A 26707-nucleotide genomic window follows, 5' to 3' on the forward strand; every position below is an offset into this window, starting at 1 on the left:
CCCCATACATGCTCTCAAAGTCCCACAGCTGAGGATGGGACATTGAACAAGAAAGTTCTGCCATGGATGCTTTCGTTGAGATTCCACAATTGGGGTTCCCTTCCAACTCTATGCGGGACATGGGTGGCGCTGTGGGCTTGCCGATCAGAAGGTCGGTGGTTCAAATCCCCGCAACGGGGTGAGCCCCATTGCTCAGTTCCTGCTCCTGCCAACCTAGCAGTTCGAAAGCACGTCAAAGTGCAAGTAGATAAATAGGTACCGCTCCGGCGGGAAGGTAAACGGCGTTTCCGTGCGCTGCTCTGGTTCACCAGAAGCGGCTTAGTCATGCTGGCCACATGACCCAGAAGCTGTACGCCGGCTCCCTCGGCCAATAAAGCGAGATGAGCACCGCAACCCCAGAGTCGGCCATGACTGGACCTAATGGTCAGGGGTCCCTTTACCTTTACCTTTCCAACTCTATGCACAGAGGTATGAGGAGAATGCACTGGTGTTAAAGGTATTCAAGAGATGAATGCGAATTATAACCACACGCCTTTGGTTATTTTCCTTTAATTCCCCCTTTAAAAAACCCTGCCCCCCCAATTTTTTAAAAATACCACGAACACACGTTTTGTGGTCACGTGCATGCAAAACTCAATAAACATTTTATTTAAAAATAGAAAGCTTCAAGGTCCAGCCCTGTCCCACCCCACCGACCGTTCATCTCCACCGAAGCCTCCCCTCTGATTGACACCTCCCTCCCAGAGCGCCGGCAGCCGGCGGAGGGGCGAAAGGGGCCGGATGCTCGGCAGTTGGCTCGGGAACCGACAGGGGGCGCGCGCGATCGGGCGTTAGGCGGTGGCCGCCGAGCTGCGAGAGGGCGAGGAGAGATGGCTCATGGCAACCCCGTGGTGAGGGCGAAAAGCTGGGGTGGGGGGCGGGGAATAGGGGGGAGAAGCTCAGCTTGGCTCAGGGAAGCGCCCAGGCACGTTTAGACCCTGGGCTTAGCCGGCTTGCAAACATCCCCCCTTCCCTCTTAGGATTCTATTGCGCCTGGCTGTGTTTGGGGCTGTGTGTGTCCTTTTGCAGAGGGGGGTCCCCAAATTCCTTCCCTTGAGCAGACCCATTAAGAGGCTCTGGGTGGTACTTAAAAGAACCGCTCAATTGGGGGAGCAGAAAAAGTACATTTTTCTTTTAAAGACGCACCCCCAGTCCTCTTGGCATTTAACCGAACCGAACCCCAAGAGATTGGCATCAAAGCACCCCGTGTTGGAGAGCTGCTATATATCACCTTTCTGTTGTGTTATGTTAGTATAAAGGTAAAGGGACCCCTGACCATTGGGTCCAGTCGTGACCGACTCTGGGGTTGTGGCGCTCATCTCACTTTATTGTCCAAGGGAGCCGGCGTACAGCTTCCGGGTCATGTGGCCAGCATGACTAAGCCGCTTCTGGTGAACCAGAGCAGCGCACAGAAACGCTGTTTACCTTCCCGCCGGAGCGGTACCTATTTATCTACTTGCACTTTGACGTGCTTTCAAACTGCTAGGTTGGCAGGAGCAGGGACCGAGCAACGGGAGCTCACCCCATTGCGGGGATTCGAACCGCCAACCTTCTGATCAGCAAGCCCTAGGCTCTGTGGTTTAACCCACAGCGCCTCCCGCGTCCCATCATGTTAGTATAGGGCAAGGTTAGTTGTATGCGGTTGCAGGTGAAGACCACCACCGCCTTGATTTACATCGCTTTGAAAGGGATGGCTGGGAAGAACTAGTCAGGCTAATAATGGTCTCTTGGTGCACTTTAAAGCCAGGCTACTGTAGTGAAGCTTCCAAGTTTAGAGGCAGTCTACCTTTAAACCTCCATATGCACCGGTGGTGGGGAATGGGAAAGGCAGCCAGGGCAGGGCTGTTGTTTTCAGCTCCTGCTTCAGTGATTCCCAAAAGCATTTTGGGAAACAGGAATGCTGGATTGGTTGGAAGGTTCGGCCAACCCAGCAGGGTTACACTTTTGGTCTATATTTTACATCGTGGGGCTAATCCCTCGCCCTCCCCCAAATGTTGCTAATGGAGGTAGCCTGCAGCTACCTCTCCTTCCAAAGCCCTGGAACATTGCTGTTGTTGTTGTTTAATCGTTTAGTCGTGTCCGACTCTTTGTGACCCCATGGACCAGAGCACGCCAGGCACTCCTGTCTTCCACTGCCTCCTGCAGTTTGGTCAAACTCATGCTGGTAGCTTCGAGAACACTGTCCAACCATCTCGTCCTCTGTCGTCCCCTTCTCCTTGTGCCCTCCATCTTTCCCAACATCAGGGTCTTTTCCAGGGAGTCTTCTCTTCTCATGAGGTGGCCAAAGTATTGGAGTCTCAGCTTCAGGATCTGTCCTTCCAGTGAGCACTCAGGACTGATTTCCGTGATAGAAGTTAGTGAAATTATGCACGGCACAGAGAAAGTGGACAAGAGATAGATAAACTTTATTCACATTAGCCAATGGCCATAGCAACATAAAACAAGCAATATATACAATTAAAAAGACAACAGTGGGTAAAAATGAAAATCAGATGACCAAGATTATCGTTCAAATAGTGGCCCTTAATCCCATTGCACCCTTGATAAACCATTGCTGTTGTCTGATCATTTTTAAAAAAATGATATTTATTAGAAATTTAAAAATTACAAAAAATAGAAAAAAGAAAAACAACAAAAAATTTAACAGAATATACCTTGCAATACATAAAAAGAAAAACATAAAACAATTACCACAAAACAACAAAAAGAAACAAAAACACTAAAACACACATCCAATGTTCCATATCTTTACCTTCCATTTACTTGTTTCATCGGCCTCCTCACACCTCCCTTTTTTGTATTCTAGTTCAATTAACTATTTCAGCAAATTCTTTCCATCTTTCTCAATTTTTGTTCTATAGTTTATATTAACGGTCTAACCTTAAATTTTTTCATTTTGGCCCATTATCAATCAGTTTTTACTTAATTCTTTATTACAATTCCGCTAAAACCATATACCTTCATTCCAGCATCCTTCTAACATTCATTAATTTTGCAATATTTTTGTAAATATACTTTAAATTTTTTCCAATCTTCTTCCACCAACTCTTCTCCCTGGTCTCGGATTCTGCCAGTCATTTCCGCCAATTCCATATAGTCCATCAGCTTCATCTGCCATTCTTCCCTGGTGGGTAGATCTTGTGTCTTCCATGTCTGATCATTTTGATCTGATAAAAGTAAGAACAATGTGGCCGCAGATGGGCAGCCTGGGATGGTAAGTAAGAGCGGGGTGATGATCTCATCCCTCAGATCTTTATAAAGGGGACAGGACAGGAGAACATGAGCCACTGTTTCCAGATAAAGTGGACAAGAGAAAAGGTTGTCTCCCCCTCTCATAACACTAAAACTCACGGGCATCAAACGAAGCTGAGCGTTGGAAGATTCAGGACGGATAAAAGGAAAAGTTTTCCTCCCCGCACAGGACATAGTTAAACTTTGGAACTCACTTCCACAAGAGGAAGCGATGGCTGCCAGCTTGAAAGAGGATTGGGCAAATTCATGGAGGAGAGGCTGTGCTCTGCGGAGGCAGTAATGCATTTGTGCAATGGGTCAGTGGTTGGTGGTCCGAGCCCACTTAGGGTTGGCTGTGAGCAGAATCCCTGCATTGCAGGGGGCTGGACTAGATGACCCCTGGAGATCCCTCCCAACTCTACAATTTTTTATTCTACTAGTTGCTGGGAACTGCAGGGGAAAATGCTCTTGTGCTTAGCGGCTTCTGGCAGGTTTCCCAGAATCACCTGACTGGTCACTGTGAGGACAGGATGCTAGACTAGATGGGCCACTGGTCTAATCTAGCAGGCCATTCTAGGGACCTCAAGGGTCATCGAGTCCAACCCCCCACACTGCAGGATTCAGAATCGCCAAGAAGGGAGGTAGCACATTCCACTGTCTGTTGAACAGTTCAGCCTCCGTTCATGACTGCCATGATGTCCTGAGCTACTCCAGAGCACGGATATTTTAGAAGAGCAAACTTATAAACCTGCTGTTTGAACAAAACACACATGGAACATTTAATTCGAGGGGCTGTCACGCTTCAGACATTTATTTATTTTTGGTGTTAACTTTGTGCCGGGTTTTAAATTTGTCGATGATACCCAAATTGTGAATGTGCTTATCTTAAAACTCAAGATCGGGAGATTACTCGCAAAGCTTCTGTTATTAGAATAAATGTTTTGTGGGCGTGTGCCTAACAGCACTAAACTAAGCCTGTGCTGAAAATTAATGTCATGTATTTTCGGGGTAAATCTGACCTAGTTTGAAAGTCTTGAAATTTCAGAAATGAAGATAACACAAGTTTGCATGTATTCTGGGGAAGTTTCCGAAGCTTTACATTTAAAGCATTAAAAAAAAAAAAAGAAGTGAGGAAAACAAGCTTAATGTTGCAAAGACATTTATTTGCTGGGAAATGTGGCAAAATGTGAAATTAATAGCCTGCTTTGCACGTCACACCAAGCCACACCATGACTTATTGTGAATGCATGGGGGCCTGGAGAGAAACTTATGTCCCTTTCACTCCCCCCTGGGTTGTTTTGCTTCTGTGCTGAACAGGTGTGGGGTTATGGCATTTGTATGGCTTGAGAGACAATGGAGTGCGCCTCTGGGGGTGAAGTCAAACTGCTCCATTAGCAGCACCAAAGTGACCTCCCTGGGGTGCAAGCCTGGGCGGTGTGTATATAATAATAATAATAATAACAACAACATTTTATTTATATCCCGCCCTCCCCAGCTGAAGCTGGGCTCAGAGCGGCTAACAACAATAAAATAAGACAGCATTCTAAAATCAATCCATTCTAAAATCAATTCAAAATCAAATTAATAGCAACCATTGGGCTAGAGTTCTGTGAGGATTGCCAAAGGAGGGGGTCAGGCTGCGCCTTCGCCAAAGGCCTGGTGGAATAGCTCTGTCTTGCAGGCCCTGCAGAAAGATGTCAAGTCCCGCAGGGCCCTAGTCTCTTGTGACAAGAGCGTTCCACCAGATTGGGGCCACAGCCAAAAAAGCCCTGGCTCTGGTTGAGGCCAGCCTAACCGGTCTTGTTTTGTTTGAAGACCGTAAGGTGCTCCGTGGGACATACCAGGAGAAGTATGGAAGTCCTGGGCTTCCCAGACAACAAGACCCTCCTCTTGGCCTCGCTGATGTGGTCCAAAGGAAAGCAGAGGAAGACGTGTTGCACCAGCTTGGCTGCAGGAGTTGCCAGGAGGACAAGTACAAAGCACTATCCAGCCATCTTAGGGACTCTAGATTTGTGTAGGGTTCACTGCTTAGCCTCTTCTTCTCCCTCAAGATGTCATGCAGGGCAGAGGGTACAGCTTGTTCTTTGAGGTTTACTCCCGAAGCCTTTCTAATGAATGGGTATAGCCACAAGGCAGCGGAAGTTTAGGACCAGAGTTTTCCTTCTCCTGGACGGGCTACCTTGCCTGGCTGACTAGCCCCAACGGCCCCTCATTTCCTTCGACAGCACATGCAAAAACCACCTTCTTGACCATTGGATCCACTTCCCGTCTTGTTCACTCAATCCTCTGGAGCCTGTCTTCACATGTAGGGAAACTCCCTAACCTGCTGAGGGTTTGAGACCAATAATAATACAGTGGTACCTGGGATGCGGGTGGCGCTGTGGGTTAAACCACAGAGCCTAGGACTTGCTGATCAGAAGGTCAGTGGTTCGAATCCCCGCAATGGGGTGAGCTCCCGTTGCTCGGTCCCTGCTCCTGCCAACCTAGCAGTTCAAAAGCAGGAAGTGGAAGTAGATAAATAGGTACCGCTCCGGCAGGAAGGTAAACGGTGTTTCCGTATGCTGCTCTGGTTCGCCAGAAGAGGCTTAGTCATGCTGGCCACATGCCGGCTCCCTTGGCCAATAAAGCGAGATGAGCACCGCAACCCCAGAGTCAGCCACAACTGGACCTAATGGTCACGGGTCCCTTTACCTTTACCTTGGGTTACAAATGCTTCAGGTTACAGACTCTGCTAACCCAGAAATAGTACCTCGGGTTAAGACCTTTGCTTCAGAATGAGAACAGAAATCGCGTGACACTGGCACGACAGCAGTGGGAGGCCCCATTAGCTAAAGTGGTACCTCAGGTTATGTTCAGTTTCGGTTTCAGTTTCTGTTAATTGGTTAATTGGTTCTCGTGGGAAACTTGCAGATTCTAGCTTCACCAATTAACTCAAGCTGGAGTCAATTTACTCTTGGCAGAAAGCCCAGGTCTGCTTGACCTAGAAACTACTCACTCTGATTGGTTAACGAGCAGCACTCAACTCTGTTATCTAGGGATTGCTAGCACAGTTTGATGTGAGGTGTGTTAGGAGTTAGAAGTGCTGTGTATGGTTATGAGAGAGAGAAAGAAAGATAGGATTTATTTTGCTTTTATTTGTATGCAGAAACTCTGCTGGTTTTATTTTTCCTTTTTAATAAATCCTGTAAATAGTTATTCTGAGTCTAGCTGACTAGTCATTACTGCCGCAACTAGCTTCTTCGCTGTGCAGGAAAACTCTGCTACGTTTGGGCTAAAGCCAGTAGGGCTATGCCTGACACTCCAAAGTTCCATTAGGTTATGGGTATTGTGCTGCCAGCCTGAGTTGCGGTGGTGTCAGCATCAACGGCGTTGGTTCCAGTAGTTCCAGAAGTTGTTGTTCTCTGGCTGGTTCCTGACCGTGGTGAGCTGGTGACGCAGCGGACACAAGGACAACAGCTGCAGCGTGTGAGTGCTGGGTGCTGTGGTTCCTGTTTTCTCTCTCGGTGGTCGTGAGTAGCTGGTTCCGGGTTCCAGGGACATCGCTCTCAAGATGGCCTCACAACCAGGTCAGATGGCTTTTGAGCGTCTGAATGACTCCAATTACTTGCTGTGGTCGGAACGCATGCAGGCAGTGCTGCAGAGGGATCGTCTCTGGCAAGTGGTGAGTAAGTTTCCTACGAAGCCTGATGATGAAGACCTCGATAAAGACCAAAGAGCAAGGGCCACAATTGTCTTGGGGCTGGAAGATTCCCAGTTGCCGTATGTGAGGGGAATCAAGACAGCTAGAGGTGTGTGGCAAGCACTTAAAGAACTCCATGTGCGTGAGACAGCGGTTTCCAAGCTGTTCATTCGCAAGGCATTGTACAAGGCAATGTTACAGCCTGGGGTTACAATGCAGGAACACCTACACAGTTTACAGTTAAAGTTTGTTGCGCTACAGGAAAGAGACTGTGCACTAGACCAGCAGGAGAAGGTGGCTATTATTTTGAGTTCTCTCCCGGAAAGCTGGGATAATTTAGTTTTGTCTCTAGAAGGCATACAGGAGCGTGATTTATCAGTCAGTTACGTTACTGGGCGTTTGATTGAAGAATGGCAGAAGAGGCAAGAAAGGTCGGTGGCTGCAAAGGCTTCTACAGGTGGGCGGTTTGGAAGGAGTTCTCATGCCGTGCCAGAGGTGAAGCAAAAGCAGCGTACTGGTGAGGAGTCAGCGTTTTCTGTTAGGCGTTGTTTCCGATGTGGGTCTTCAGCGCATCTAAAACGACAATGTCCGGAGTTGGTCAATTCTCAGTGGCCGGTGCAGGAGCAGAGACGAGATCAGCAGCAGCAGCAGCAGCGTAAAAGGAAATTCTTCAAACGAAAACAGTCGGCTCAGCTGGTGACCGGCGAGGTCAAGATTGCTGATGAGAAACAAGCGGTCTGGGTGGTCGATTCGGGAGCGTCTCGCCACATCGTGAATTCAGATGAATTGTTTGTTTCCAAGAACTCAGCACAGCGCAGCCAGGTGGCTCTAGCAGACGGAAGTACTTCCGAAGTGATTTCGGGGGGTGCAGTTTTTGTTCCTTGTCTTCGTGAATGCCTGCAAAATGTACTTTGTGTGCCGTCATTAAGGAGCAATCTGATGTCTGTAGATTGTTTGCTAAAAGCTGGGTTTAAAGTGTATTTTGAAGGAGACAGTTGCATTATTAAGAAGGCTGGTGAGATTTTAGGCACTGCTAAGTCAGAGGGAGGCTTGTTTTGGCTTAAAGCAGGATCTCAAGTTGCAGCAGTAGTCAGTAAATCTCAGCCTGCAGTGAGTAACAAAGCTATACATGACAACTGTGTGCACTTATTGCATAGGAAAATGGGGCATGCTTGCTGGAAAAGTGTACTAAAAATGTCTGAATTGGCTGATGGGGGTAATTTAAAGAGTTGTAACAAGTACCTTGATTGTAATGTCTGTAAAAAGGTTAAAACCCACAGAGTCTCTTACCCCAGAAGTGACAGAGTTAGTGAGTCACCGCTACAGCTGGTTCACATGGACGTAATTGGTCCATTTGCTGTAAGCAGGGGTGGATCGCGCTTTTCACTAACAATTGTGGATGACGCCACACGTTATTCTTGGGTTTTTCCCATGAAAAATAAGGGTGACGTGTTCACTAAGTTTAAAGGCTGGGTGGCATCTGTGGAAAGATTTCTGTCCATTAAACTCAGAAGGATACAGACGGACAGAGGTGGCGAATTTATGTCAAATGCCTTTAAAGATTGGTTACAAAAGCGTGGCATTGGGCATAGAAAAACGAACGTTTTTTCCCCAGAGGAGAATGGCGTTGCAGAGCGAAAAAACAGATCTTTACAAGATATGATGTTTGCCATGCTTGCTGATGCTGATTTGCCCATGTCTTATTGGGGGGAGAGCATGCTCACCGCGTGTTATCTCCAAAATAGGCTCTTCCATCAAACAATAGGTACAACCCCGTACTTTAAATTGTTTCAGAAAAAACCCAAAATTGACCATTTGCATGTGTTTGGATCAAAAGCCTGGGTATTAATTCCGAAACAAATGAGGAAGAAGGGAGATCCTAAGACCAAACAGTTAGTGTTTGTGGGTTACCAGGAGCTGGGAAAAGGTTTCCGCTTTGCTGAAGGGACAAATGGCATTGTGATCTCCAGGAATGCCAGTTTTTGTGAACATAGTGGCTGGGAGAGACTACATGCCAATACTGAGGTTTGGTTTGAACCTTCCCAGGAGCTTCATGACTCTGAAGGTAGACACAGAGAGTCAGAGTCTGAGGGGGAGGAAAGTTCAGATAAGAGCTCTCAGGAAAGTGGAGTTAGCCAGAGACCAGTTGCTAAGCAACAAAAGAGAGGTCGTAGTTCTGAGGAGGAAAGTGGGTCAGAAGAAAAATTTTCTCCCAGAAGATCTAAAAGACAAAACAAAGGAGTGCCTCCAGTGCGTTTTTCCCCAGATACTGCAAATGTGTTTAGTGTAATTGCAGAGCCCAAGAGTTTTCAGGAGGTGTTAAAGTTACCAAAAGAGGAGGCAGAGCGCTGGAAACAGGCAATGGAGGAAGAAATATCCTCTCTGAATGAGCACAAGGTTTTTACACCAGTAGCAGCGCCTGAGGGGGCAAAGATTGTAGGCTGCAGGTGGGTGTACAAAAGACTTAGGCCCGGTTAGGACATATCTAGGGTTGGAAGTGTGCTGGGCCCAAGATGGCAGCTGCCTAATTAGTCAGCAGAACAAAGTTAAACAACTACTGACTACATACAGGATGCAGGATTGCAAAGGGGCAGCGGTGCCTATGGATCCAGGTTTCATAAAAACACTCCATATAGATGAGAGTCCTGAATTTGAACACCCTGATGTATATCACTCTGTAATTGGAAGTTTATTGTATATAGCACAGTGGTCCAGACCTGATATTAGCTATGCAGTAGGCATATTAAGTAGATTGGTCTCAAAACCCACACTAAATGCCTGGAAAGGGGTAAAACAAGTTCTGAGATATCTCAAACAGACAATTGGCTATATGTTACAATTAAATTCTTCAGAGGATGAAATGTTGAGTTGCTACTGTGATAGTGACTGGGGAAATTTGCCGGATAGAAAATCTGTCACAGGACTAGTCATAATGGTCGGTGGAGCTTTAATCAGCTGGCGGTCACGCAAGCAAGACGTTGTAAGTGTGTCATCAACGGAATCAGAGTATGCCGCATTGAGTGAATTGTGCAACGAGGTGATTTATTTCAAGCATTTGATGGCAGATTTAAATGTAAATTGTGGAGAACCAGTACAAGTTTACATTGATAATCAAGCTTGTATAACATTAAGTAAAACAGAGGGTTTCAAATCGCGTTCAAAACATATCTCTGTAAAATACCAAAATGTACGTTGCTGTGTACAAGACAATGTAATCACCTGTACTTATGTGTCAAGTGAAGAAAATGTAGCAGATGTGTTAACTAAACCATTGGCAAAGATAAAGAACAAGCGAATGTGCAAGGGTTTAGGTTTGCTGGAAAAATGATCTCCTACATAGGTGTATTTGGAGTTAATTGTTCAGCAGAATCTGTGAGGGGGTGTTCAGTTTCGGTTTCAGTTTCTGTTAATTGGTTAATTGGTTCTCGTGGGAAACTTGCAGATTCTAGCTTCACCAATTAACTCAAGCTGGAGTCAATTTACTCTTGGCAGAAAGCCCAGGTCTGCTTGACCTAGAAACTACTCACTCTGATTGGTTAACGAGCAGCACTCAACTCTGTTATCTAGGGATTGCTAGCACAGTTTGATGTGAGGTGTGTTAGGAGTTAGAAGTGCTGTGTATGGTTATGAGAGAGAGAAAGAAAGATAGGATTTATTTTGCTTTTATTTGTATGCAGAAACTCTGCTGGTTTTATTTTTCCTTTTTAATAAATCCTGTAAATAGTTATTCTGAGTCTAGCTGACTAGTCATTACTGCCGCAACTAGCTTCTTCGCTGTGCAGGAAAACTCTGCTACGTTTGGGCTAAAGCCAGTAGGGCTATGCCTGACACTCCAAAGTTCCATTAGGTTAAGAACAGTTTCAGGTTAAGAACAGACCTCCAGAATGAATTACCATAAGTTCTTACCCCGAGGTACCACAGTAGTTGTAGTAGTAGTAGTAACAACAACAACAACAACAACAACAACAACAACAACAACAACAACAATAATAATTAGGGACCAAAGGTGGACAAACTACCCCAGAAGGAGCATGATGCACCTTCCACCAGAGGTAGTCCCACTCCCCTCACACCCAGTACACCCCATACCCCAGGTGTGGGGTGACTTTAATGTAAGTGGGCATTTTGCACGGCCAAAGGAAAAGAACTGTGTTTACCTGCGCCAACTGCTTTGGAACGGACAGGGCAGAAATTGAATTGAGGCTGCAGTCCCGTGTACACTTATCTGGAAAGTGAAACACTATTGGGCACAGTGGGCCATGCATGCATAGAAGTGGAGAGGGCTCCTTTAAGAACACAGGAAGAGTTTGCTGGATCACAGTGTCCAGCCAGATTCCCCGGGGAGAAATTGGCAAGCAGGACCCGGGTGCAAGACCACTCCCCCCCTCCTTTAGCACCCTGCGTGCTGCTGATCTTATTGAGATATACCTAGGACTCCTGAGACTTCACCAGCCATTGCCCATCCATGTTTAAACCCTCCTTTGCAGCCACGGTGGCCAGACCTGTGAATGTTTTGAAAGGGAAAATGGGAGATTCCTCAGTTCTGGATCCAAGGCAACTTCTTTAGTATCACAGAAGGGGTGAAGCTCAGTGGCGGAACACCTGGTTCGTATGCAGTAGGGCTCAATTTCATTCTCCAGAATCTTCAGGCAGGTTTGGGAGCACCCCGTCTGAAATCCCTGAGAGCTGCTGCTGCCGGCCCTTGTAGACATCATTGGGTTAGATATATGTCAGTGGTCCGACGTGGTGCAAGGCAGCATCTTCCTAGGTTCTCTCATGGAACTGCAGCACACAGAGACAGGGAGCCTCCTTTTAACTCTCCCCCCCTCTGTGATTCATGTGCCTCACAGCCTAAATTCTACAAATCGGTTATCGACGATGTGATTGAAGTTGTCCAGGATGTCTTTGCGGAAGAAGGGGTCGATGAGCAGGTCCTGAAAGAGCTGAAGCGGGTTAGTTGAATGGCTCTGGTTTGCAGTTTCCCCTCTCTCTCCTTCTCCCATTCCTAGTCTGGTCTGAGTAGCTTGTATTCCTGTTTTCTGCAGAAATGCCCAAACACTTTCCTTTGACACCAGTGGTGCAGTGGAGGGTGGGGCAGGCACAAAGCCCCGCCACTTATTTCACAGAAGGGACTGTAGTAAGATCTCCTGGACCGCTATATGTCAATAGTGCCAAATAAATAAAAGAGAAATTCACTAGATAAGGCCAAATTAGTGAGCAAGCTGTTGAGATCCTCAAAACTCTTCAGCTCCTCATTACTATTCTACCACTGCTTGCCACTGCTTACCAGTTTAGTTCATATTTAGAGTTGACAGCATCTGTCTGTGTCACAGGGGTGAAAGGGAGCCATATCTATCTTCATTTTTTAGTTAATGATGGGATGTGGAACTACCCCTAAAAATCAAAATTCCGGTTATTGGGTTCTGAAGTACACTCTGAGCTGAGTTTATGCTCTTGTGCTCTGCCTTGCGATTTCCTCACAAAGATCATGCTTCTGGTTCTTGCATACTTCCAAACGGGGATGGTCAGGACTTTTTTTCCCAGCCGAAACTTGCCAGAACTCAGTTTCAGCACCTCTCAGGTGGGCACCAATTGCCTTTCTAAGAGAACAAGGGAGGTGTGTTCATGGTGAGTTCTGGCACATCTATTTCTAGAAAAATAGCACAGAGGATGGTTATTATAATCTTAGATGCTCCCCACTTTCTTGAATAGAGTCCAGGGATAGTGCAATGATGTTTAGTTTCCTACAGATTTGAGAGGGAGCATGCACACCGGAATCTCTCTGTATTTCTATAATATTGGTTTGTTCACAAATATACCAGCAGAGCATAGTAGAAGCAAAAACACCCCCCAAAGCACCGATCCTGCACCAGATCCCCTAAAAGCAGCTAATACAAATTCTTAAGGCCGTACCCCAGTTATTCAGATGACTTCCATGGAAAACTCAGCTCTTTGCTGTTCCTGGGTTTCACCCTGCAATTACTCATTAATGAACAATTATCACGCACCAGGTAATTATTTTAGCATAGCCATAGTGATAGGCCCACCCACAGTGACAGAGGAGGCCAAACTCAACAATATATAATGCCAATGAGTTATGTTAGATCCTGACGGGGAGTGGAAAAATCAGCTGGTTTAAATGAGATCTTTTCACCTTTATATGTGTCTGGTTTTATTATTCAAACCTCCTTTTCTTGCAGCGCTGGGAAACGAAAGTGATGCAGTCTAAAGCGACGGAAAGCTTCTTCCACCACAGCCACCTTCCTCCCCAGTTCACCTTGCACCTGCCTCCCAACTTCCACCAAGCCATGCAGACGACAACAGGTTGATGAACGGTCACTTTCTGCAGATACTGCACAGTGGTGGCCGTGGGTAGCTGATTGGGGAAGCGTACACCTGGCCTGCAGAAAACCCCTTGTTCAAGCCTTGTATGTGATGGTTGTATGTGATGGCAGTGAAGGGCTGCCCCTCAGTAGACAAGGCTGGGTTAGACCAGGCAGAGCCAACATGGTGCCCTCCATATTTGGCTTGAGTCCAACTCTCATTGGCCCCAGCGTGGCTGTTGGTCAGGTATGAAAGGAGCTGCAGTTTCCACTTTTAGTAATGGATACCTGCTCGGCAATAATACATTGCCAGGCACAGGCCACAGTCCTACACCACTGAGTCTGAACACTGAGCCTCTTGGGCTTGCGGATCAGAAAGTCGGTGGTTCGAATCCCCATGACAGGGTGAGCTCCCATTGCTTTGTCCCAGCTTCTGCCAACCTAGCAGTTTGAAAGCATCCCAGTGCAAGTAGATAAATAGATACTGCTGCGGTGGGAAGGTAAACAGTGTTTCCATGCGCCCTAGTTTCAGTCACAGTGTCCCGTTGCACCAGAAGTGGTTTAGTCCTGCTGGCCACATGACCCAGAAAGCTGTCTGTGAACAAACACCAACTCCCTTGGCCTGAACGCGAGATGAGCCCCGCACCCCATAGTCACCTTTGACTGGACTTAGCTGTCCGGGAGTCCTTTACCTTTTCCCCTGGGAGTAAGCCCCTTCGAAGAGAGTGGGATTTATGTACAAACTGAGAGGCGTAGGAGTGCTCTAAATGAATTGCAGTCACAAGTCAAAGTGTGGTGCTGGCTTGATGACAGATTAAACAAAGAGAAGACTTGCGGCCTTATTGTAACACCAAGGGTGCTTCATGACTGTTGCTATTTTCGGGTGGGATTCACTCACGTACAAGCCAGTTTTCCTGTTGGGCAAATGTCGTGGATTGGGAGGTCTTGCACAACAAGCTCACTTCTCTAAAAGGTTGGACTTTTTGCAAGAAGGAAAGTGAGGGGGGAATGTGCTGGAAAGTGCGAGGTGATAATCTGCTTTGGTGCAACATCATATCACCTCCCTGCAGACAAATCAGAAGGAATGCTCATTAAATAGCCAGCATTGCCTAATCTCCCTGCAAACAAATTGTGATGGATGCTTAAGAAAGCGGTTGTCTGGGAACGCCCCCTGACGCCAGCCTCTCGCCTCTGCTGATTTTTTGTCAGGCCTTAATGGTAATGCATATGCAGTGGGAGGAATCTCTGTGCAGGAGAATTCAAAACTTTACATGAAGCCCTTGTGACATTTGTTATTTAAACGATATTCCTTTAGGTGCTGCTGCCGGCAGAGGAATTCAACAGTTTGCTACATCAGCAGTGGCGGCGGCTGAACTTGTATGTAGACTTAGCATTGCCTTATGATTTTTCTTATCCCCTCAAAGGCAAAAACCTTAAATTCTGTATCAGTATCAACGTTTCCCAGTTCAACAATCTTTGGTGATGATAAATAGCCTTGCAAAATGCCAATTGTAATCAAGCAATCAGCATTCATATTGCAAACACCGGTAATTATAGAGATGCCCAGTCCGTTTTTAAAGAGTTTCGTATCGATTGGGGATGGGGACGACGACCATTACGCTACTTTTGTCTGACATCCTAAACCCAATTGTAGACGCGGCCTTCTCTTGGTACATTTGAGATTGGTTTCCCTTATTTCATTTATTGTATTAATTTAATAGCTTGTCTCCTAAAAGCATCTTAAAGCAACTTGCCATTTATGTATTGAATTGATGCTTTTGCTAGGCTTGTCTGTACAATGGATTGGGTCCAGCCTTGCACATCACAGACTCCCGCCAGTGCTAGAGGAAGACAGCAGGCAGTGATTTTCGTCAATTTTGTCTCCCCCTGCAGCCCCTTGGAAAAACTGTCCCATAGGGTTGTGGGGGACAGCCTGGGAGGTGGTGCTTGTTGCTGCAAAACAAAGAGGAGTTAGGAGAAAACCAGAGCACCCCTTCTAGATCCTGTCTCTCCATGTGAATGGATTGAGCCTTCCAGTCACAGATGTGCAAGTCTGGATACAATCGGCCCTCTAATAATGTACTCAGGAGGATAATTGGCAGTAGCAGAGTGGGCAACTTCTTACAGCCCAAGGGCTGCATTTTGGACAACTTTCCCAAAGCCAAACGCTAGCACCAGAGGCAAAAGTGGGAAGAGCAACAAATGTAAAACCCAACTTTCTACAGTGGGATCATTTCTACACTACCCTCCTGCAACATGCCCTGGGTGTGTGTCTGGAGGTGGATGGCAGCTAACGATTTAAGGTTGAATCCCAACAAGACAGAAGTACGGTGACGGACAGGTGTGGAGGACTCCCTGGTCCTGAACGGGGCAACTGTGCCCCTGAAGGATCAGGTGCGCAGCCTGGGAGTCATTTTGGATTCACAGCTGTCCATGGAGGTGCAGGTCCAGGGCAGCTGTCTACCAGCTCCATCTGGTACGCAGGCTGAGACCCTACCTACCCGCACACTGTCTTGCCAGAGTGGTGCATGCTCTGGTTATCTCCCACTTGGACTACTGCAATGCACTCTGTGTGGGGCTGCCTTTGAAGGTGACCCAGAAACTACAACTAATCCAGAATGCAGCAGCTAGACTGGTGACTGGGAGCGGCTACCAGGACCCTATAACATCGGTCTTGAAAGACCTACATTGTTTCCAGGTGCATTTTCAAGCACAATTCAAAGTGCTTTACACTTTGACCTTTACAGCCCTAAATGGCCTCGGCCCAGTATACCTGAAGGAGTGTCTCCACCCCCATTGCTCAGGCCGGACACTGAGGTCCTCCTCCAAGGGTCTTCTGGCAGTTCCCTCACTATGAGAAGTGAAGTTACAGGGAACCAGGCAGAGGGCCTTCTCAGCAGTGGTTCCCTCCCTTGTGGAATGTCCTCCCATTAGATGTCAAGGGGACATACTACTTTTAGAAGACATCTGAAGGCAGCCCTATATGGGGAGGTTTTTAATGTTTGATGTTTTATTATGCATTTATATGTGTTGGTTGCTGCCCAGGGTATCTGGGGCAACCCATCCAGATGGGCAGAATATAAATAATAAAATAATAAAATTTACTGCTACTGCTACTACTATTTAGCAAAGCACTTGGGAGGCACCCCAAGCTGCCAAGCCCTGTCTAGACTTGTTCTGCATCTGCTGTAGCTTCAAGGGGGAACTGGGGAAGTGTTTCAGGGCTACAGAAACACAACTGACTGTTGCCAGATGAAAACCAGGCAACATATGATGAGCTGGCAGATTGAACAAACTGAAAATCTTGGCTGCTGTGAACTTCAGGAGGAGAGTTGGCCAAGGCTGCAAGATCTGGAGGGCACTGGGACGGGAAAGGCTGATGCAAGGATATGTCCTTCAAAGGACCCTGGGATTCTTATACACTAATGCAGAGCTTTATTTTTCAAAGTGACCAAGATTAGAGTGCCCAGATAACAATGTGACATTCCACAAATTCTCCACTATGAAGCACTCAACAGCTAGTTGCTACAGTATTGCGGAGCACTTTGCAATTGCTACAGCAGGCAGGAAAATCCCTGAGTGGTCCATCAAGACCCTCAGCCATGTTCAAGTGATCCATTATGGGGAGGTGGGGATGTTTTAGAGATACTGGAACAGAACATGGGCTGTGATCTGCAAAATCTAACTGAATTTTCCTGATGGGCTTCCTTTCACTTCAGGGCAGCTCCAGGTCTGCCGGTACAATCTTCACCCTGCCTTCGGGCTTCGCCTATCCCATCCAAATACCCGCTGGCGTGACTCTGCAGACGGCTTCTGGTAAGCAGAGCAGGTGCAGGCTTGGAACATGGTTGATACAGTTGGCAGGGTTTGAATAAGTGTGCGAGGAAGACTGCAAGGATTTTGCAATGTGGAAGTTGGCTGTTGATAAGCTTTAAGGGTAAAGACTGCACCACAAAATAACAACAGGACTGTTGCACAGTGCTTCCAGGCTGCTGCTGTTTTTGGGTGGGATTCAGTTGCATCCCAAGAAATTCAGGTTTGCACAATGAAAGCTGATCCTGGACTCATGGAATCGTAGATCATAGAATTGTAGAGTTGGAAGGCAGGAATCTCAACTAAATCATCCATGACAGATGGCCATCCAACTTCTGTTTAAGAACTTCTAAGGAAGGAGAGTCCTCCACCTTCCAAGGGAGTGTTCCACTGTCAAACAGCTCTTATTGTCAGAAAGTTCTTCCTGAGGTTTAGTTGGAATCCCTTTTCTTATAACTTGAATCCATTGGTTCAGGTTCTTCCTTCTGGAGCAAGAGGAAACAAGCTTGCTCCACCCTCCTTTCTTCTTCTTCTTCTTCTTCTTCTTCTTCTTCTTCTTCTTCTTCTTCTTCTGTGATCACTCGTAGTCGAGTAAGATTGTCTTCCATATACATGGTCTTAACAGTGAGTCCATAAGTGACTGTGGAGGCCAATTCAGGATTCATACATCCTTCCATAGTGGGGGCATAGGTTTCCCGGCGGGAGTTGATCATGGTGAGGATTTGCCAAGCGTTCCTTCCTCTTAGCACGTTTCTCCCTTACATCCTGAGTTTGAGCATCTTCAAAGCCCATGACACCTTTGGTAAAGGCTGTTCTGCAATTGGAGCGCTCACAGGCCAGGGTTTCCCAGTTGTCAGTGTTTATACTACATTTTTAAAGATTTGCCTTGAGAGAGTCTTTAAACCTCATTTGTTGACCACCAGCATCACGCTTCCCATTTTTAAGTTCAAAATAGAGTAGTTGCTTTCGAAGATGATAATCAGGTATTTGCACAACATGACCAGTCCAACGAAGGTGATGTTGAAGAATCATTCCTTCGACACTGGTGATCTTTGCTTCTTCCAGTACACTGGCATTAGTTTGCCCTCCATCATCCATGTAACAGCTCTCATCTACCTGGCTCTTCTAGATCAACCCCAGATTATGGCTTGAAGGCACATGAAGCCACTATCTGGTTGAAGCTAAGCAGGTCTGGTTGGTTAGTGCCTGGATGAAGTACTATCTGGGAACTGCATGTGTGTTCCATGATGGAAGAAAGAGAGGATATAAACGTAAGGTTTTTGTTTGTTTGTTTTTAATTGAGGAAAAGAAAAAAGATCTGGAGGGCCCCAGGTGGACCATGTATGTGTTTACGTTTCCGAGCACGATTCAAAGTGTTGGTGCTGACATTTAAAGCCCTAAACGGCCTCGGTCCTGTATACCTGAAGGAGCGTCTCCACCCCCATCGTTCAGCCCGGACACTGAGATCCAACGCCGAGGGCCTTCTGGCGGTTCCCTCATTGCAAGAAGTGAGGTTACAGGGAACCAGACAGAGGGCCTTCTCGGTAGTGGCGCCCGCCCTGTGGAACGCCCTCCCATCAGATGTCAGAGAGAGAAACAATTACCTGACATTCAGAAGACATCTTAAGGCAGCCCTGCTCAGGGAAGTTTTTAATATGTAACGCTGTATTGTTTTTAACACTTGATTGGAAGCCACCCAGAGTGGCTGGGGAAACTCAGCCAGATGGGCGGGGTATAAATAATAATAAATTATTATTATTATTATTATTATTATTATTATTATTATTATTATTATTATTATTGTTATTATTGTTATTATTATTATTGTTATTATTGTTATTATTGTTATTATTATTATTATTGTTATTATTATTATTATTATTATTTACGTGTGTTTAACACTCTGTTAACTGCAATGTTGAACTGACTGTTGAAACTTTGTGGGAGGGAAAAAGCTGAATGGCAGTAGAACTGGCAAACCAAGGAATTTGGCCCACCTCTGGCTCTCTTCCCAAGCAGTTCTGATTGGCCATTGAGGGAGACAGGCCTACTCACAATGTTCAGTTTCTCTTTCTTAGGGCAGCTGTATAAAGTCAACATGCCGGTGGTGGTCACCCAGGCCCCGGGAGGTGCAACTGTCCTCCAGAATCCAGTCCAGCAAATATTCCAACAGCTAGGGCGGCAGCCCTCAGGAGCTCAGCCTGCCGCCGCTGGTGCCATGCCGCTGAACGCCTCTTCTCATCAGGCACCCAGTGAAAACCTGCAGGCCCTGAATCCTGCTGTATCTCAGCAAGTGGGAATGGAAGAGAAGACCTTGCCTGCTGCTGCTGCTGCCATGCAGGAGGCTATTGGGAGTCATGGGAAAGCTGCAGTGGGAGCTCTGGTAAGAGAGCAACCAACCAGCTCCCTGGAGACCCTTCCAAATGCAGTTGTTCTTGACTTGAAATTATCGGAAGCACGCTGCCCTACAGTGGCCACAGAAGCGACGGCGGGAAGCTCTCCCAATGGGTCAGAATTGCCAGTCAATCTTGAGCAGCCGCTGGATCCCAACGATATAATTGAGCTGATAATTATGGGCAACGAGTTGGACGACAGCACTCTCCTGTCTGATGAAGCCAACCTCTCCTTTTCTGAAGAGGTAATTCTTTCATTTTCAAGCAGGGACAGAGTCTAACAACATTTGGTGGGCCACAGGTTACCTACTTTCTTTTGAAGGATTTCTTTCCATCTTTCTTCAGTTCAAAACTGCTTGCAAATGTGATTTTTTAAATGTAGCAGAATGTAGGATGTGTGCAGAATTGTGAAATAAGCATGCTCTTGGGTATTTACCATATTCTTCCCATTTAAAATTGAGAATGAGGTACTTAAAGGAGCTGGTGTGCACCCCTAAGGGGGATTAAATTAGCTGTTCCTACCAGTGGAAGCTGAACAAAGACTAAACAAGTGCAGTGAGTATTTGCCACTCCTCCCATGCCCCCAAATTGTATATGTGGGGGTCAGGAGAATCTCTGGAACAGCAGAGGTGGGGCAGAGAAGGGAGATTGTTCCATCGCATAAGCAGAAATACTTGTGCTGATGGAGTGATCTGCTTAGCACTACCCTGAATTATTCCCATTGCTGGTTTATTATTATTATTATTATTATTATTATTATTATTATTATTATTATTATAAAGGACTACTTTCTGAAGGTGTTTTTTTTAATGAGTGTATGCTTGTGGAATAGTTTCATTTCATTTCGATTTATCTTCGTAAATTTTCAATGATTGAAAGCTGGGAGGAGGCTCTTAGATTCCTCCTAAGCCCCGCTCCTAGGTTTGACCTTGGGAAGTTGACACGAATAATAGTTGTCATGCATCTTTTCTGTGAGCACGCTTATGTCTGAATTGATCTTGTGAGCCTCTCCCATAGACAGAAGGGCAAGGCTTCAGAAGTAGTGTGGTGGGCATTTGTTTGTGAGGAAATGCTCCCATATCTTCAGTGTATTGCACATCTTCCTTCCAGCTAGAGACTAGCGTGCAGATGGAAGCTGATCTGCAGACCCAGAAGGATATTGCCAATAATATTGAAGAGATAATTCAGCTGGATGGAACAGGTGATGTTTCTCCCAAGGCAGAAATAGAAAGCCCAAGATATGGGGAAGATGAGGAACTTGTGGGAATCATTGATGCTGAAGATCTAAAGGTCCTGGATGAGGAAGAGGAAGAAGACGGTGAAAACAGTACCTCAGACAATCAATCTCTTAGCAGCAGTAGTGATGTGGATGAACCCTCGGTTGACATAATTGAGGAGGTAAAGCTTTCGATTCACTTGAAAATGACTTTCTTTTCACATCTGTGGGTGAGGCTGAAACTACACATGATGTAAACTGCTTTCAGTTTCCTTTTTCTTTTTACAGTCAAGCAGTGTATTAATTTTATGAAATAGATAAATGGCAGGAATCAGAGAGCAATTTCGAGGACCAAAATGGGGAAGATATTACATCTTTATTCTTGTTTTGTTACTTGTGGACTTTGATGCCAATCCAGATTTGGGCACTTTGAGTCTTTGATACTCACCTGCATGCCATCCAGTTACATGATCTGCACTGCAGACATGAGCAATTGTAATGCACCTGTTGGGGCGGTGGCACCGATGAAAAATGTCTCTCCCCCCTTTCATTCTTTTCCTGCATGAAAAGTCACGCTCTGCCCTGTAGATTGCCCCACCTGTTTTGCACATGCAGAAACTGAGATGGAGACATCCTCTGTGTTACAACAAACACGTCCTATGGCAGTATTTTGTGGTGGTTCCCCATAACACTTCCTCAAAATTCCAGATATACTTGCACATCCCAGAATGGCCACTATATCAGCCCTTTGTGTTCTTGGAAGGCTGTTACCATAACAGAGTTGACCAGTTCTTCTTGTTGTTTAAGAAACATAGTTCAATGCCAATCAGGAAAACAAAACTTTTCCCTTTTTAGGATCCTTTAAATTCTGGGGACGATGTCAGTGAGCAGGAGACACCAGATGTATTTGACACCGATAACATAATTGTATGCCAGTATGACAAGGTACAGTGAAGAATGCTTGCTAGCTAAATGGGCCTTTACAATTTAAGTCCTCTCAGCCCTGTTAAATGTTTGGGGGGAAAGTGTAGCTGCCTCCCTCTTTCACATCTAACACAGACCTGGGTTTGCCATGCAGTGAGTTTTTCTACAGGCAGCCGCACCAATCATGTTTCCCTGTTGAAAGTTCCTGTATGATGCATTTACACTTTGTGTCTTAAGTAAAACAACTTAGATATGTACTGAAACCAAAAAATGTGGGAAGTGGACCTAGGAATAAATTAAGACTTTTATTTGCTTTGGGGAGGGGTATGGACTGCAAATCCCACCAGTCTTTTCCATTAGCCATCTTGGCTGGAGCTGATGGGAGCTGCATATGGGAGCTGCCTAGTGGGTGGGAAGGAGTGGAGTTTCCCTGGGAAAAGGTGTGGCTGTCTGGAATCCTGAACACCTCCCTGCCTTGCAAGGTTGCTTGTTCCACATGTAAGCTACTTTTTAAGTGTGCAGTGTAGATATTTCTGAGTGCTTCTGCTTTTAGTACATGAATTGTTTTTGATTGTTCAATATTTCCCATTGCTTACCAAGGAAAGCAACTGTTATTTTAGTGGGATTTAAAGGCCCCAGCATACTGCTTTTTGTTTGTTACCAGGTTCAGCGGAGTAAGAACAGATGGAAGTTCTACTTGAAAGACGGTGTGATGTGCTTTGGGGGAAAGGACTACGTTTTTTCCAAAGCCATTGGAGATGCAGAATGGTGAAATGTACAAAAATATCCAGAGTGTTTTTGGTTTTTTGTGTGCAATGTTCAGTAAGAATATACTGAAATGCTTGCCTTCCGAAATGTGAAATACAGCAATGTGAAAAGAGACTTCACATGAAAAACACATGTAAAAAATGAATAAATCCTACGTAAAACAGTGATTGTTCATTGACCAGCTTTGCCTTTTGTGCACACACACAAATGTGGGTTATGCGGCTCGCTTAGCGCATCTGTTTGTGGCATCCCTGTTCTTTGATGCTAACCAAATTTCCAAGCTACCTTGAGTTATGGAAGGCACTGTAACTTGGGGGCCTTGAGTCTCCCAGCAGTCAAAGCTTGTTGTTGTTGTTTAGTCGTTTAGTCATGTCCGACTCTTCATGACCCCATGGACCAGAGCACGCCAGACACTCCTGTCTTCCACTGCCTCCCGCCGTTTGGTCAAACTCATGTTCGTAGCTTCGAGAACATTGTCCAACCATCTCGTCCTCTGTAGTCCACTTCTCCTTGTGCCCTCCATCTTTCCCAGCATCAGGGACTTTTCCAGGGAGTCTTCTCTTCTCATGAGGTGGTCAAAGTATTGGAGCCTCAGCTTCAGGATCTGTCCTTCCAGTGAGCACTCAGGGCTGATTTCCTTAAGAATGGAGAGGTTTGATCTTCTTGCTGTCCATGGGACTCTCATAATTCCAAAGCATCAATTCTTCGGCAATCAGCCTTCTTTATGGTCCAGCTCTCACTTCCATACATCACTACTGGGAAAATCATAGCTTTAACTATACAGACCTTTGTTGGCAAGGTGATGTCTCTGCAGTCAAAGCTACTAGAAGTCAATGAAGCAGTCTACAGTGATTCTGCAGGGGAACTTTGCACCCTTGGGGATTTCTGATTTGTTTGACTCTGTACACCACTTTCATTTGCACAGTGCTATGCTTACCTAGTATGCCCTTCCCCAAGCAGAAATGGGGAACCTGTGGCCCTCCCTATTGGGCCCCAGCTGCCGTCAGTCCCAGCCAGCCTAGCTAATGGTCCAGGATTATGGGTGTTGTAGTCCAGCAACATCTGAAATACCTCAGGTTCCTCATCCCTGATTCTGATGAAGATGGTGAAGAGTGCTCCAGCTCTGCTGCACTCATGGCCTGTTTGCCAGTTTATGGCATGCTTGGGTGCTGATGCTAGCAAGCAGCTGTGTGCAAAAGCCAAAGGCAAACCCTTCTAAGTGGAGGTTTCACATGAGGGAGCAAGACACAGTGATTTTTTGAAAACTAGCTGGCAAGCAACACTTCCAAAATAGCCAACCAAACATTGTTTACTAGGACATTGATAAACCAGACCAGGAGGCAGAGAAATTATGGGTGGTGTTCAGCTACGTTTTACTGAGAGCAGACCTGTTGAAATCAGTGTTCTGAACTTAGGTCATGTTCCTTAATTTCAGTAGGTATACTCTGAGTAAAATCTAGCTGCATGCCACATGGTGTCACCACATGGCTTAACTGCATTAGGTTCCAGCATGTATTTAATCACTTGATTAGTAGAGTCAAGTCTTAAGCTACACCTTCTTACTTGGAAGTACTGAACTCATTGGGTAGTATTCAGTTATGTTGTACTCAGAGTAGACCCACGGAAATGAATGAATCATAGAATTATAGAGTTGGAAGGGACCCCAAGGGCCAGCCTGCAAAGAAGGAATCCTGCCCACAGCTATCCCTGGTTAACAGCCAGACTCACTGACCAATTGTGCCATGGAAACATGGCTAACTTGGGTCCATTAATTTTAATGGATCTACTCTGAAGCTGAATGCTACTGTTATGTATTCAGTGGTCTGTGTTTGCCTGAGCTTGAGTCCGGACCAGGGGTCAGTAAACCTTTTCAGCAGGGGGCTGGTCCACTGTCCCTCAGACCTTATGGTGGGGCCGGACTATATTTTGGAGGAAAAAAATGAACGAATTCCTATGCCCCACAAATAACCCAGAGATGCATTTTAAATAAAAGGACACATTCTACTCATATAAAAACACGCTGATTCCTGGGACATCCGCAGGCTGGATTTAGAATGCGATTGGGCCGGATCCGGCCCCTGGGCCTTAGTTTGCCTACCCATGGTCTGGATTAAGGATTCTGAGCTCCTGTGTTCTGATTCAATACATGTTGTCCAATCACAAAACATTTCAAGATTTTGGCCTCTGCCATTGGCCATTGAACTCTGAGTCATGATTCGCAGTTTGGCAGTGTAGACAACCAATCACGTTGGGAGTGGGAGTGGCCCAGGCTTTCAGAAATGTATATATGTAGTTGCTTTGCCTCTGTTTCCCAGTTATGTAGTTCAGTAAAGGTTCTTGCTGTTATCACTGTGTCTTGCCTCGTGGGAACCCACCTACACTTCAGCTACCTAAATGAGGCTCACTTCTGAGTAGGATTGAATTGGATCGCACTGTTAAATATAAAAAATGCACTAGAGGAGTGAGACTGGTTGCATTTAAAATGCAGATGTGCATTTAGGAGAAATGCGCCGATCAAGCCACATCCACTTCACTTTAATTAATACCTTGTTGAAATGTATACTCACAAATTGAGCCAGTTCGGTCCCTCTGAGCGTATGACTGTGAATATCTTCCGATCTTTACACAGTTTACTAAGGAACATGATGGATGGGAAGGGAAATAACCCGTTTCATCTTATTACAATGCAGATCTCTTCTTTCCAAGGCCAGATTCACTACAACAATTAAGAACATGCTTGAGCATTAATGGATGTGTCTTTTGCATTTTTTGGTGTTTGGGGTATAATTGTTTTTGAAGTGCAGCACAATTTAAACCTGACCCGGTTTACTCTAATTATATTTATGTTTTGCTCCATTTAGAGTATAAATTAGAAGCGAATTATCTTCTTTCCTAGTTGACAATTAAATGCTTTGGGAAACTTGAATTCTTCTTTAAAATAAAAATCAGGATTGTTCTGTTGAGAGCTGAAATGCGAATAGTTTAATTAGCGTATTAGGACAGTCACAGCATCCAGTTTAATCAGTTTTGAGAACCGCCCTATTCTGGCTTCAAGGTTGCCATCCTGATGCCAGAATGGGAACAAGCTTGTTTTCTCCTGCTCTGGAGGGTAGGACTTGAACCAGTGGCTTCAAGTTACAAGCAAGGAGATTCTGACTAAACACCAGGAACATTTTTCTGATAGTAAGGGCAGTAGAATGGTCTCCCTTAGGAGGCTGTAGACTCTTCTTCCTTGGGGGGTTTTAAGCAGAGGCTGGATCCCGGGGGCAGGATGTGCTGCCCAAAGGGGTGTGGCACGCATTCTGGGGGCGTGATGCGCCGCCTGTGGGGGCGGGACACCCAGTGCGGGGAGGGGGGGGGAGCCCAGCTGCGATGGAACCCCACCAAGATCGCGCTGCCGGGGGCGGTGCGCTCCCTTCGCCGCCCTCTTCCTCCACCAGCGATTCTATATTTCTATGTTTCTGGGAAGCAGGGCATCAACACAGCAACGCTCTCTCACTTGTTATCCCCAGCAGCTAGCGTTCAGTAACAGTAATCCAAGTGACCTGATTACTGAGCATTTATCTGCATTTGCTTGTACAGTGGTACCTCGGGTTAAGAACTTAATTTGTTCTGGAGGTCCGTTCTTAACCTGAAACTGTTCTTAACCTGAAGTACCACTTTAGCTAATGGGGCCTCCCGCCGCCGCGCGATTTCTGTTCTCATCCTGAAGCAAAGTTCTTAACCCGAGGTACTATTTCTGGGTTAGCAGAGTCTGTAACCTGAAGCGTCTGTAACCCGAGGTACTACGGTATAAAGTTTAGACAGAAGGTTGGACCATGGGCCTGTTCGGTTTCATGTGGATTGTGAACACCTTGAGCCTCTTTTAATCAATGTTGCTCTTCTGCATTTAAAGGGGAGAAAGTTGTAGCTGGAGGCGGACGCCACATGGATGAGGGGAAATTAAAGGAGGCGTTAGGGGTTCACAAGATGCTAATTTGACCCAAGAAACCCTCCACCCCACCCCACACATACAAACAAGCCACACTGCATCCAACTAAATGCAACCAACCATCCTTGGATCCTCCGATCTCTCACAATGCCAATAAAAATAAGTAAATATATAACCAAAGGACCTACCCATGTGATGCTGAAACAAAAGCCCGGCACATTCCCTGTGCGATGGATTAATAGAATGAAAGATCATTATCCCCAAACTCCCTCCCTCCTTCCCTCTTTCCCCGCAACAGCACAATGTCTGTGACAAATAAGTCTCATACCGAATGTAAACGAACTGTGAAAGAGACTCGTACGTTTTGAAAGTGGGGATGCTATATGTACT

At 45.9% G+C, this 26707-nt stretch overlaps 1 protein-coding gene across 1 annotated transcript; it reads left to right on the forward strand.

Annotated features, from left to right (window-relative positions):
* Positions 1-760: 760 nt before the first annotated feature.
* Positions 761-22546, forward strand: GTF2A1L (general transcription factor IIA subunit 1 like). Its single transcript, XM_081188680.1, has 9 exons — positions 761-890; positions 11800-11901; positions 13150-13273; positions 14588-14649; positions 16992-17088; positions 19164-19723; positions 20589-20876; positions 21550-21639; positions 22283-22546. The coding sequence occupies exons 1-9, from the start codon at positions 870-872 to the stop codon at positions 22388-22390; spliced, it is 1452 nt and encodes a 483-aa protein (XP_081044806.1). The 5' UTR covers positions 761-869; the 3' UTR covers positions 22391-22546.
* The last annotated feature ends 4161 nt before the right edge of the window (positions 22547-26707 follow it).

This window comes from Podarcis bocagei (assembly GCF_964188305.1).
Source record: "Podarcis bocagei genome assembly, chromosome: 3".
NCBI lineage: Eukaryota > Metazoa > Chordata > Lepidosauria > Squamata > Lacertidae > Podarcis > Podarcis bocagei.